The sequence below is a fragment of the Contarinia nasturtii genome, unplaced genomic scaffold (assembly GCF_009176525.2).
Source record: "Contarinia nasturtii isolate CC-2019 unplaced genomic scaffold, AAFC_CNas_1.1 Cnas_scaffold_78, whole genome shotgun sequence".
NCBI classification, from domain to species: domain Eukaryota; kingdom Metazoa; phylum Arthropoda; class Insecta; order Diptera; family Cecidomyiidae; genus Contarinia; species Contarinia nasturtii.
Window position 1 is genome coordinate 2,111,661 of NW_022197436.1, and position 11,596 is coordinate 2,123,256.

Sequence of the window (11,596 nt, forward strand, 5' to 3'; positions counted from 1 at the left end):
TAAATTTTCTTGTACTTCATTGTAACTGCGGCGTGCCGAGATTCGATGTTGTTTCGGTTTGGCACGAGGCTTATGCATAGAGTGGCTTGTCGACTGTGCTTGCGGTCGTCACTAGAAGCGACGTAAAGTGGGAGATCATTCAAATAAAGCAACAGAGAGAGTAATGCAAGAAGAGAAGTAGAGTTGGCATCGCTGCTGGTCCATCGGTCTATTCGTCGTCGATAAATGAGAATAGTTTGTCTTGTGGCTTAAAATCGTGAACATTGTCAAAACGTGTGCTTGTTCGCGCATAAAATATTGTGTATTCATTTTATCTGGAATCCCAGAGACACTTCCATTCAAAAAAGTGAAAAAAAATAAAATAATTGTGAACCGAAAAAAAAAATTAAAACGAAAAACATATTCGGTGCCGTGTGGTAAACACTTGTCAAAGCTTCCATCGTTTTCATCATCAACATCATAATCCGTTAAAACATCCAAGATATACAAAACGCGAACACCATTCAATAAAAAGCTGAAAGCTACGGAGACAGTGCAAGAGAGCAGAATATCTAATGGAGTGATTAGTGTGTCGATCGATGATTATTGATCAATAAGATATTACGATACATGGTACGCATTTCAATTAATCGCACGTCTATTACACACTGCTAGGCATTCGATGCAATTCAAGTTGATTGAGTTTGTTGCAGCGGGCAGAGAGAGAGAGAGAGAAGAAAAAAAAATAACGTGATTCATTAATCACAACAAATGACTAAAATGGACTTTTATACAGTTTTGTACGTGTGCACACACTTAAGCACTGCCATTGCTTGTCTACCCGGTTCTTTAAAATCGAGTCGAGAAAATTGCCGTCATAGTGAAAAGAAAATATTGGCTAATTGAAAGCGATAAATGTCAACGGTTTTTTTTCTTCTCTTTGTCACTAAAAATTGGCGAATCATTTCATATCTTCTCTTTTCAAACGGCAACAACTCATAATAATGGAATGTAAATTAGATGACCAATGAAATGAATTGAATCAATTTGGAGATATATTTATCGGTGGCTCGATTCTAGGTCTTGTTATTTGTGCAGAAAAACAAGAAAAAATAATTTCGTTTATCGAGATTGAAAAGTGAAAATAAAAAAAAAAATGCACCAAGTTTCTCTTTCATAGTTTCGTCATTTTGATCAACTGTGAAGATGGTCGATTTCTTATCTTAGATATTTTATATTCTGGTCAATGTGTGATACTCAAAAAGAATAAGAAAAAAAAGAAACATCGTTACAGACAATCTCTTATTTTTCTCATTGTGTTTCAGCCGGGATCATGTGTTTTGTCACATCAATTTGTGTGATTAAAGTACATCACTAAGTCAACACACATAAACTAAATCGTCGACACATTTCGTGTTGCACTTTTAAAACTAAAGAAAGATAAAGGTGGAAAAAGTGATACAGAAAAAGCCAATGTCACGCAAAGCATATGGAAATATATTGTATATATAGTAAAAAATAATTGCTTGAGATAAAAATGTGTGTGAATATTTATCATATTTTACTTCATTTTCAAGTGGGCACAATAGATGATATAGAACAGAACAATTTGATTTAAAAGCTTATCAAACAATATATATCTTCTTGAAATGTCGTTTTTTCTCTATCTATACGGTGAACGTAATTCGGGGAGTCTTCAAAACGTTTTTAAAAAAATCTTTCATTTTGTGAACAATATGAATTTTATATGGAAAGAAAGCATTTCCTATAGAAAGTAAGAGCTTATAATTGGACAAGACATTGTTGAAAACAAAAGTTAATTTTTTTTCATAATTGTTCGCATACATATACATACATTTGAAACATTTAAACAATAATTGTTTCTTCTTTGAAAATTTTTGACAGGTGTTGACCCTTATGTAGAAAGTACAAAGAAACAAAAAAAAGATTGAAACTAATTGTATCAAAAGTGAAATAAAGACAATGCACCGTCATACATCAAATAATACTAAAGATCACGTAAATTACTATAATTATTGAAAATTATTGACCATTAATAAATTCACGCCATAAAATTGTACTCATAACATAATTTTTTAGTCATTTATTTTTTTTAATGCGATCGCATATGCCTTGTCTTCTTTTCCTTTATTTCATCTTTCACCGCCGTTCGGCCGATTACCATGCACCAAATATATGTTTTAAATGTATATGGCCATAAATTTCGTGTTTTTTTTTGCATTCACTTTTTTTTTCTTCATTCGTTTTGCTGAAGCGCACATTAGTGGTCTGTTTAAAAGTTGATATTTTAAATGGGATCATGCTTAGCCACATGATGGCATGTGAGATGTATCAAACTATAGTATATCTTGTTTCAGTTCATGTTTCTTTCTGACAGCGCACTTGCTATGAGAATTATGTGTTTACATCGAATGGAGAGAAAAAAATATTTTACATGAGAGAGGTTCATCGGAAAAAACGAAAGTGAGATTTCATGCTTCCGAGCATTTTTTTTCTTCTTTTCAATTTGCGCATGTGGACAGACTATTTTTTTTTTTTTTGCACAATCAAAACGGTTTCCAACATTGGTGGCAAAACGATATATAGACACGATTTCCATTTATGGTGTCGTCACAAAAACTGTAAACTTCATTTATGTAGCGATTTCGAATTGGGAATGAAAAGCCCACATATACACGCACACGTAAGCGCAATCACAAGTATTAATGATATGGCAAATACATTGCACAAATGTGTTCATAACGTCTGCCTGAGGTTGTTTATCGATATCAACATGCACTCAAAATGGATATTAATTTTTTTTCCACAAAGTGTATCTTTGATATACATTCTGCCTTCGTATATAATCTGCTTTTTTTATTTTCAATAAATCGCCGATCTGAATTATAAATAACATTGCAATCATTTTGATTTTTTTTTTAAACATTTTGACTGCATTTATATCTCTAGATAGATATAGTAGAACCGATTCTCAGAGAAGTCAATTTTTGAAAAAGTTGGGCGAATTTTGCGCCCCTGCTTTGAATAGTAAGCTTCTTGTATCCTTTTATGAGTGTGTGAAGGTTTTTACATCGAATGGCTATGTTTTTAATGTTTACAGCATTTGTGTAAAGACTTGATACAAACGAAAAACAATATTCAACTATTGCCTGATGATTCACGGCGGACAATTGTTCGAAATCCACCTCAGTGTGATGGAAAGTCGACTCATACTCCATGAAATTTGCAAAATCCTAATTTAGAAGGCCTTTCGCCAGGATTGATGTGTGGTCGGAAAGCCCCCGGTTTGATATCGTTTTCTATTCATTATGAATCACTTGAACAAAAATAAAATATCTAAGTGGAATTTGGCAACATTTTGAAATCAGTTACCATCACAGAATTTCAAAAAATGATAACATAGCAATTGGCTAAGTTCAGTCGTTTCAGTAGTTTTTGATTTTAAAACTTCCCATAAATTTGACGCTCTAGTGCAACATGAATCGCATTTGTATGAAATTATTAATATGCAGGCCATGCAGGGTACTAATCACCCTAGGAATATTTTAATTAACTTTTCCAAAGTTCAATTGTATATAGATATTTTATAAATGTGGAAACTTTCATTGCAGAAAACAATCAATGAGATTAAATTCTTCCATTTAAATTCGTCTTCATTATGATACGGTCTGATGATGACTTTTTTAGTTTTATATTCAATTATTTTGGCGTACAAGGGTTTATCAAAAGCAGAAAGACAAAACAAAGGTAAGACAAACATTTACTTTCTTTTAAGCAAAAAAAAACGAACATTTTACTTTATCCGCCAAACATATTGTTTGTTGAGCATATTTTCACGTTGGCGACTTATCAAAATATGTTTGAAAATGATATAGGGTGTTTTCTATTACTCACAGAAAAATTTACGGATATTTTCAACCCAGAAATCGGTACAAAACCCAGCGGAATGATTTTTGGGTATAACTCAACCGAAAAATCGGCTGAGACTTAAAGTTTGAGAATTTTGATGAGACTTAAACACAGAGCTGTCATTTTAAAACTCTGAAAGTACGTGAACACGGTAGTATGTACGCTCACACGACATCGCACACAATGTTCATATTTTCAATGTGCACGCACATTTACATAGAAGTTTGACAATTGCCGAAAAATTGAATTTTTAAAATTCAGAACCAATATTTAAAATGTCAAACTTCTATGTAAATGTGCGTGCACATTGAAAATATAAGCATTGTGTGCGATGCACACAGTCGTGTGATCGTACGTTCTACCGTGTTCACGTACTTTCAGAGTTTTAAAATGACAGTTCTGTGTTCAAGTCTCATCAAAATTCTCAAACTTTAAGTCTCAACCGATTTTTCGGTTAAGTTATACCCAAAAATCATTTCGCTTGGTTTTGTACCGATTTCTGGGTTCAAAATATCCGCAAATTTTTCTGTGAGTAACCTACAGTCTTCTATATCAAGTCTACTTTTATTCTCAATACATTTTTAGCAGATTGTGGAATGAAAATATTTCGTCGTGAGCCACGTTACGATCTATATAGTAGTCGATCATCGAGAATAATTGGTGGGTCATCATCAAGCGAGGGTGAATTTCCTTGGCAAGTTTCATTAGAAGTGGTAAGTGTAGAGAAATCATAAAAATGATCGGAGGTGACATTTCCCAGATTGGGGATGAAAAATTTGTTGATTTGGGCCCAGCAAACAGAAGAGCAAAGTATTTTGGAAAATCAAACATGAAATGATTTTTTAATTTGTTTATTTTTTTTTTTATATTTTCAAGCTACATCCAATTTACGGGTTTCTCGGTCATTGGTGTGGTGGGGTACTTATTGACAATTCTTGGGTGATTTCTGCAGCACATTGCATTAATAAGTAATATTCTTGATAGAATATCTATAAATAATTATATTCATTCGTCGATTATCGTTTATCTCATTTCGCATGACACTGAAGTGATATATTTAATTTGCCGTTGCCGGCATTGTGGACAGCGGTTTTAGGTGAAAATAATCGACACTTTGAATCGGGCCATGAACAACGGATTTCAATCGAAAAAATCATCACACACAATCATTACTCACATTATGATCACGACATCGGTATGTATCATCTCAAGTCTCACATACCAATTACTCATTACCCTCATCGTTTATCTCTCTTTTTCCACCAACAAAACCAGTTTTATTAAAGTTAGCTGAAACTGTCAAATTGGACACATTTATCAATAAAATCTGCTTGCCAATACAAAATCAATTTACATATTTACTCGACGAACATTTTTTTAACAATGTGATTGAAGATAGAAAATTCAGCATCAACAAGTAAGTTTATTTTACTATGCTATGCCCAGTGTCCACAATAAATTAAATCAAAGTAGAAATATATCTAATATAAAATGAAAAAAAAAAAAAAACGAATGGGAAAATGTGTCAGCCGTCAAATGAATTTTTGAACTGAATGAATGAAGAAAACAGTCGAAACAAAGAAATGCTTATGCTTAGATGATTTTACATCAACTTTACAGTTTCAATTGTTTTAATTTTGTGATGAAAGTAAATAGATTCTCGGTCTTAATGTTTTTATTGTGCATTGTTTATTTCGATGTTGTTTTTCGTTTGTATTATTTTTAGAAAAATTCAACCGGCTCGGAGACGACGAATAAATGACAGATTTATGCGCTTTGATAATGAAGATAAGCATCAAGAGAAAAAAATGTATTCAAGTTCAGACAGTTTATACGATGGTTTGGACAGTAAATTGGTAAGTAAGCTCGCAATTTTTCATCTTCTTTCTCTTCATCATGCGGATCGTGCTCATTCATTTATCGAAGACATCGTCGATAAAATCACGGCATAATATAAAGAGAGAAAAGTGTGCAATTTGTTTATAATTCAAGACAACTCAGCTCATTTTAATTATTTTTTCTCTCTCTCTCTTTCTCTCTTCCGCTCACTCTCTATTTCAATTTTTTCCTTGATACACCAAATACGAAATTTCAACGTATGTAAGGAACCACCGTACCACGAATGTTATGCAACAGGTAAAATTACCAATTTTCATTACAATTGTTCTTTGAATGATAAATTTATAAAAAAAAAATTCGAAGAAAATCGAAATCTAATTCAATCAATTTACAACAGGTTGGGGAATGAGCTACGAAGATGGTGGTGAAAAGTTATCGGATAAACTCATAAAAACAAGAGTGCTGATTTTCGATAATGAAAGGTATGGTTAATTTCTTGTGTGTCCGTCTGTGATATGTGCATTTCAGTCATAAAAATAAAAAAAGAATGAGAAAAAACAAGTTTTAAAAAAACCGCACAAGTAAATGAATCACGTATCACTGTCGGGGCACATTAATTTCAATGTAGATCGCACTGAAAACTTTCGTTAATCGCGATTAATCGACCAAATGTGATTTATTAGATGTCAAGAAGTTTATGGTGAACATGTAAATATACATGAGGGTCATTTGTGCGCTGGTGCGTTAAATGGGAAAGGGGGAACGTGTGTTGGGGACTCTGGTGGACCGTTGAATTGTCGACTCCATAAGGATGGTCCCTACATCTTAGCGGGAATCACCTCATTCGGGTCAGGATGTTCGAATAAGGGTTACCATCCCGATGTGTTCATTCGAATTTCCCACTACATGTCATGGATAGAAAAAACAATATCACAAAATTAAGACATTTCAATTTTGTTTTTATTTCTAAAATAATTTATTTATTATTTAGAATTTAATTTAGATTTTAATGTTGTTCACCAATTAATATTGTTTAAATAAATTATTGCCCTATTGTTATATGCTGCCAACCGTTTTTCTCTATCTAGAATATTATTATTTGAAATGAAATTCCGGTGAGTATCACTGGTTTCGCGTTTGAAATGTTAAGCAATTCGAAGCGTTTCAGTTGCTTTCAAAGCTATCGCTTTATAATGCCATCTGTAGTTAAAGCTTGACTTCAACTCATTTAAATAAAAGCATTGATGCTTTGAATACTTTATCTTAACCGATCTCTTTATCTTTATTCATGTTAAGCAATCCATGAGATGGAATTCTGTAAACATTCACTGCTCATTTTTAACTAATGAAATTCCTTTAATGACAGACGACTGTTTAAATACAAATACAGCCGACGTTCGAAAATCAAAGTCTTCTAGAAAACTAAAGACGTTTCTGGGCTGAGATTCTTCTGAAAAAACACATGGAATGAAGCATAATTTATTATTTTCATAAAAAAAATTAAGTATATTATATTTTTTGAACTGATTTGTTTTGGTGACAACATCAACAATGTAGGTTTTTCGTGCCATTTTTTACTTATCAATTTTACATAGTTCGTGCAGAAATCTAAAGAATTCACAAATCTAAAGTCTCTGAATAACAAATGACCAAATGACTTAAGATTTTCGAACGTCGACTGTAATGAAGATTACCTCGATTATATAATAAAACTGAAACATGTCGAATTGGGAGTATTATTTGAATGCAACCATGTTTACTGCTTGTTTAACATTTGATACTATATTCACTGATTAAATTGCGATTGTTGTATCATTTAAAACCAAAAATGGTGTAAATTAGCAAAAATAATATGAACAATTTTCATTGTTCATTATGCGCGTCCATTGTGTTCTGGTTACATTAATTTGCCCAAAAATATCTGGCGTAACGGAATTGGAAGGTAAGATGAAATTTTAGAACGAAACCGAAGGCTTTTAGAAAAGACATTAGCTCGTGACAAGAATTGTATATAAAGTCGTCCGAATTATCTGAAAATACATTAGTTCAGTTGCAAGTTTCAACTAAGTCTCAACAAATATTCAAAAACTCACAGTGAAATAAAAAAAAAACTCAATCTACAAAAATGCATTTCATCAAAGTAATAAACACATAGTGTTATTTAATCGAAAGTGTAATTTCTATAAAATTTTACTTTTTCGTCAACAATAGGTTTTATTTGTCGTTGGATTCGTAGTAGGATTCGTGATGGCCAATCCACTTTTGGTTGCCAATCGTAACCTTGATGAATATGTGAATGTGCGTATTGTCACAACTGTCGAATTAATTTTATCTGTTTTTGATTGATTATGTTTTTGAAATTCTTGTAAATAATTTTTAATTTTATTAATCATATTATAAAATACATTAGACATATCCATCATACACCTACAATTATGCCGTATCGGATGATTTAACCGGCGATGTTAAGTCACAACAGGAAACACGTGACGGTGACATTGTCAAGGGGCAATATTCTCTCGTTGAACCTGATGGCTCGATTCGTACCGTAAATAATAATTGATTTAAGTATCTTTTTACACTCTCACTTTAAAAATGTGTGTGTGAATCATAGGTGGATTATGAGGCAAATGACATCAGTGGATTTAATGCGATCGTGAGTAAAAATGGACTTTCAATTCATGGTGTTGCTCAGCCCATTTTGGTTTCACAACCACGTGCCATCGCCAGATCGTATGCCGTACAACGCAGCCCATTGAATAGAAACATACTCGTTGCCTACGGAAATTTACAACAACAAATACAACAATCGCAACGAACTCCAGCCAGCACTGTTGAATACATACAAACAGCAAACAATCAATTCTTACCATACAATTCCATTTCATACGGATATAATGGCCAAGGATCACTCTGGTAATTTGGAATGCCTGTTTTTTGTTGTAGAAAAATACACACAAAGATCACATCATAAGGATATATTTCTATTTCTTTACATTATTACCTGTCCGTCCAAATCGAAGTAATTTATAAAAAAAAGCAAATATAAATTTGTATATTCATTTCTGTAATAAATTTGAATATCCCCGTATCCGCTAATTCAACTTGAGCATTGTTTTTCTTTTTACCAATATAAGTTGTTTCGATGGGATTTATTTTGATTGCTTGAAGAAATGAGCTGATAAAAAACATAACAAGATCAAGATATCAATAATAACAGTGAATTTGACAAAATCTATCTAAAAATTTGGTCAATTATCATCGTAAAATGCCGTAAATACAGTGAGAAGTGCTCTAGAATAAATTCATCATATCATTTTCGTCTCTGATCAATGTAAACCATGAATCCATTTTGTCAATCACGTATTCCGATTGTTTTAACCAAACATAAGATTTTGATCTGTGAGTAAATGGTATACTGTCTAAGACAATAGACCGTAATAGACATTGACTGATTTTATCTTAATTGAATTGTTTGAAAATTCTCACTCGGTGGAATTATCATTTACCCATACAAATGCGCTTTGACCGAAAAATAGAACACACATAAAACCCATTAGCCGTCACTATGTTCACAGCAACCAAATAATGGCCAACGAAGAATGGTGCCATCTTAACGTCACAGTTCAGTAAATTCATGACATTGGACACCACATGTTGCGTTTATTTTTTTTCTTTTGTTTTCAATCGCATTAGAGGTCTAAATTTCGATATTGAATCGAATTCCAATATTATAATATGTTTTTAACAAAAAAATGGGCTGGAAAAATGATGTCAGATTCGGTGTGACGACAGAAAACTGTAACCAGCAACCAAACACTTAAGTATTTGCAAGTCATTTTTAACATATTACAACACGTACAATTTCTGACTTTCATATGTGTGGCATTATTATTCCAATGGCCAAAAGACCATGTTATTTCATTGCAAACGTCACAATTATTCTGATGAGAAATGATTCAGGCTGACGAATAGATCCATGGCACTTTTCTTTACTGTGTGCCAATTGTAGCGGTATTACGACATGTATAATTTATTCAATAAACCACAAAAAAAAATAAACAATGGCAACGAGCGCAGTGTGTGTATTCATTGTAGGAAAATAAAATTTTCATCCACGACCTAACCATCCGATGCAAGGTTCATTCAAATGAATGAAAAAATTGGGCGAAAAAGCACGAATTTCTGTTGGCTGCTTTGAAAACTTAATATCTTGATATGTTGTATGTAAAACGAAATGTGAAACTTAACTGAGTGCTCCAAAATGAAAAGAAAGAAACAAGGAACGAAGAAGAAAAAATTGCATCGAAATAATTATTAATTAACCCTCTATCAGTCAAAATTTTAAAAGTGAGGAATATAGGTGGGAATTTTTCTGGTATCTTTAGGGTGTAAGAAACCTAAAAAATACCATCACCAAGTGATTTGCGTCTTTTGGCAGGTAAAAAAAGGTGAATCGTGCCTCAGGGCACTTATAGCAGTGTGCTTTTTTGTAGGAGACAATAATTTTCTTCCTGCGAGTTATGAATTTTCACACTAAACTGATCTGTCAAACTAAACGAAACGCCAGAATGAGTTCGCTAATGAACCAAAATGACAGTTGACTACAGGCCTCCATTTCATTTTGAGGAAAACAAAAATTTACGACGGCCGCGAATTTTGTGACACCTGCCGGCACTTTTAGTAGATAGAGGGTTAAAATAGATAATTAGATATTCAAGTTTTATTCGTGCATTTACATTTATTTCTTCTTAATATTAAGCGCATACGCAAAACTATCCACTTTTGCATCTACCTAAATCTATGGTGATATGTAAAAAAAAATTTGGTGTCTGTGTGTGCATGTAGAACCAAATTAGAAGATATTGAGGTCCTACGTATACCATTGAGCGGCATATACAGAGTGAAACATAATGGATGACGATGTTTCTCCCACATAGACTTGGATTTTGTCATTTATTTTAATTGTATGGTGTAGAGGATATATACCTTCCAACAAGGCGTCAATCTTAAATTTCTTTCTTTCTTGACTCGTCCTTTTTTAGTCATCACGACAACTAAAACCAATCGATCTTTATCAGAAAAAAGTCCGGACTAAAAAAGTATAAATGTATAGTAAAAGAATTTATCAATCTTGAAAGACTGAGTAGGCATACGATATTTACCACCACCAGCAATGATCGACAAGCGATAACTTCGGTAAATGGAATTTGATAAAAAAGTAGTTTTTTTACTTCTTTAAATAATGTCGTTCAAATGAAAATTGTAAAATTAATTTCAGCATCAAGTCCATTCCATGCGTTAGTAGGTGAGTAGAACCAAACCCGGAGCGGAATTCGACCGTGAACTTATGCCTGATAATGGACGATTTTGCGTTAAAAAATTTTCCTACTTATATAAAGACCTTTTCCAGATTTAGTTTCACACATTTCACACCATCCAACTCAATGTCAAATACTAATGCAGACAAGCCAAAAAAAATCCATACAAATCAAAGAAATACATGCCATACGCAATTTAATTATAAGTAAGTGTCAGGTATTTTCTGAATAAATAAAAATTAAGTTATTAATCGTACTATCTGCGGATTATTAACCAAAAAATAATAATAATATTTTTCTATTCAAATACACCATTGGTTTTTTGTATCTTCGATTTTATGTTGATTTTGGTAACAAAAGATTGTATCAGAGCTTGATTTCCTCATTTCGCTTTACGGTCCACGTTTTTTTTTTTTTAACTTGCGATCCGCTATTCGAATAAGAAAAATATTAGCTAACGGAAAATGAGTGAAGTAATTGTTTTAGGCGTGTTTGTAACTTGAAACTCAAGACGGTTTTACACTGAA

The 11,596-nt window shown here is 32.6% G+C and overlaps 2 protein-coding genes across 3 annotated transcripts; both read left to right on the forward strand.

Annotated features, from left to right (window-relative positions):
- LOC116336927 (tryptase-2-like) lies at nt 1-6,704 on the forward strand. 2 transcript variants are annotated; one of them, XM_031761164.1, is made up of 10 exons: nt 1-612; nt 3,612-3,747; nt 4,498-4,622; nt 4,786-4,877; nt 4,959-5,104; nt 5,185-5,326; nt 5,636-5,765; nt 6,015-6,045; nt 6,146-6,230; nt 6,432-6,704. In XM_031761164.1, the coding sequence occupies exons 2-10, from the start codon at nt 3,672-3,674 to the stop codon at nt 6,688-6,690; spliced, it is 1,086 nt and encodes a 361-aa protein (XP_031617024.1). In that variant the 5' UTR covers nt 1-612; nt 3,612-3,671; the 3' UTR covers nt 6,691-6,704. The 2 variants fall into 2 exon arrangements, with proteins under 2 accessions (XP_031617024.1, XP_031617016.1); XM_031761156.1 differs by having other exon boundaries at nt 2-612; nt 4,495-4,622.
- A 1,093-nt stretch (nt 6,705-7,797) lies between these two features.
- Nucleotides 7,798-8,852, forward strand: LOC116337049 (larval cuticle protein A2B-like). The gene is made up of 4 exons (XM_031761340.1): nt 7,798-7,888; nt 7,960-8,046; nt 8,159-8,296; nt 8,363-8,852. The coding sequence occupies exons 1-4, from the start codon at nt 7,874-7,876 to the stop codon at nt 8,666-8,668; spliced, it is 546 nt and encodes a 181-aa protein (XP_031617200.1). The 5' UTR covers nt 7,798-7,873; the 3' UTR covers nt 8,669-8,852.
- The last annotated feature ends 2,744 nt before the right edge of the window (nt 8,853-11,596 follow it).

Bases quoted from the DNA above. Each gene is read 5' to 3' on its own strand.
- LOC116336927 (XM_031761156.1), top strand. From the start codon at position 3,672: ATGATGACTTTTTTAGTTTTATATTCAATTATTTTGGCGTACAAGGGT. The intron at 4,623-4,785 runs GTAAGTGTAGAG...TATATTTTCAAG, and splicing joins GGCAAGTTTCATTAGAAGTG to CTACATCCAATTTACGGGTT. The intron at 5,327-5,635 runs GTAAGTTTATTT...TATTATTTTTAG, and splicing joins AGAAAATTCAGCATCAACAA to AAAAATTCAACCGGCTCGGA.
- LOC116337049 (XM_031761340.1), top strand. The intron at 8,047-8,158 runs GTGCGTATTGTC...AAAATACATTAG, and splicing joins ACCTTGATGAATATGTGAAT to ACATATCCATCATACACCTA. The intron at 8,297-8,362 runs GTAAATAATAAT...TGTGAATCATAG, and splicing joins CTGATGGCTCGATTCGTACC to GTGGATTATGAGGCAAATGA.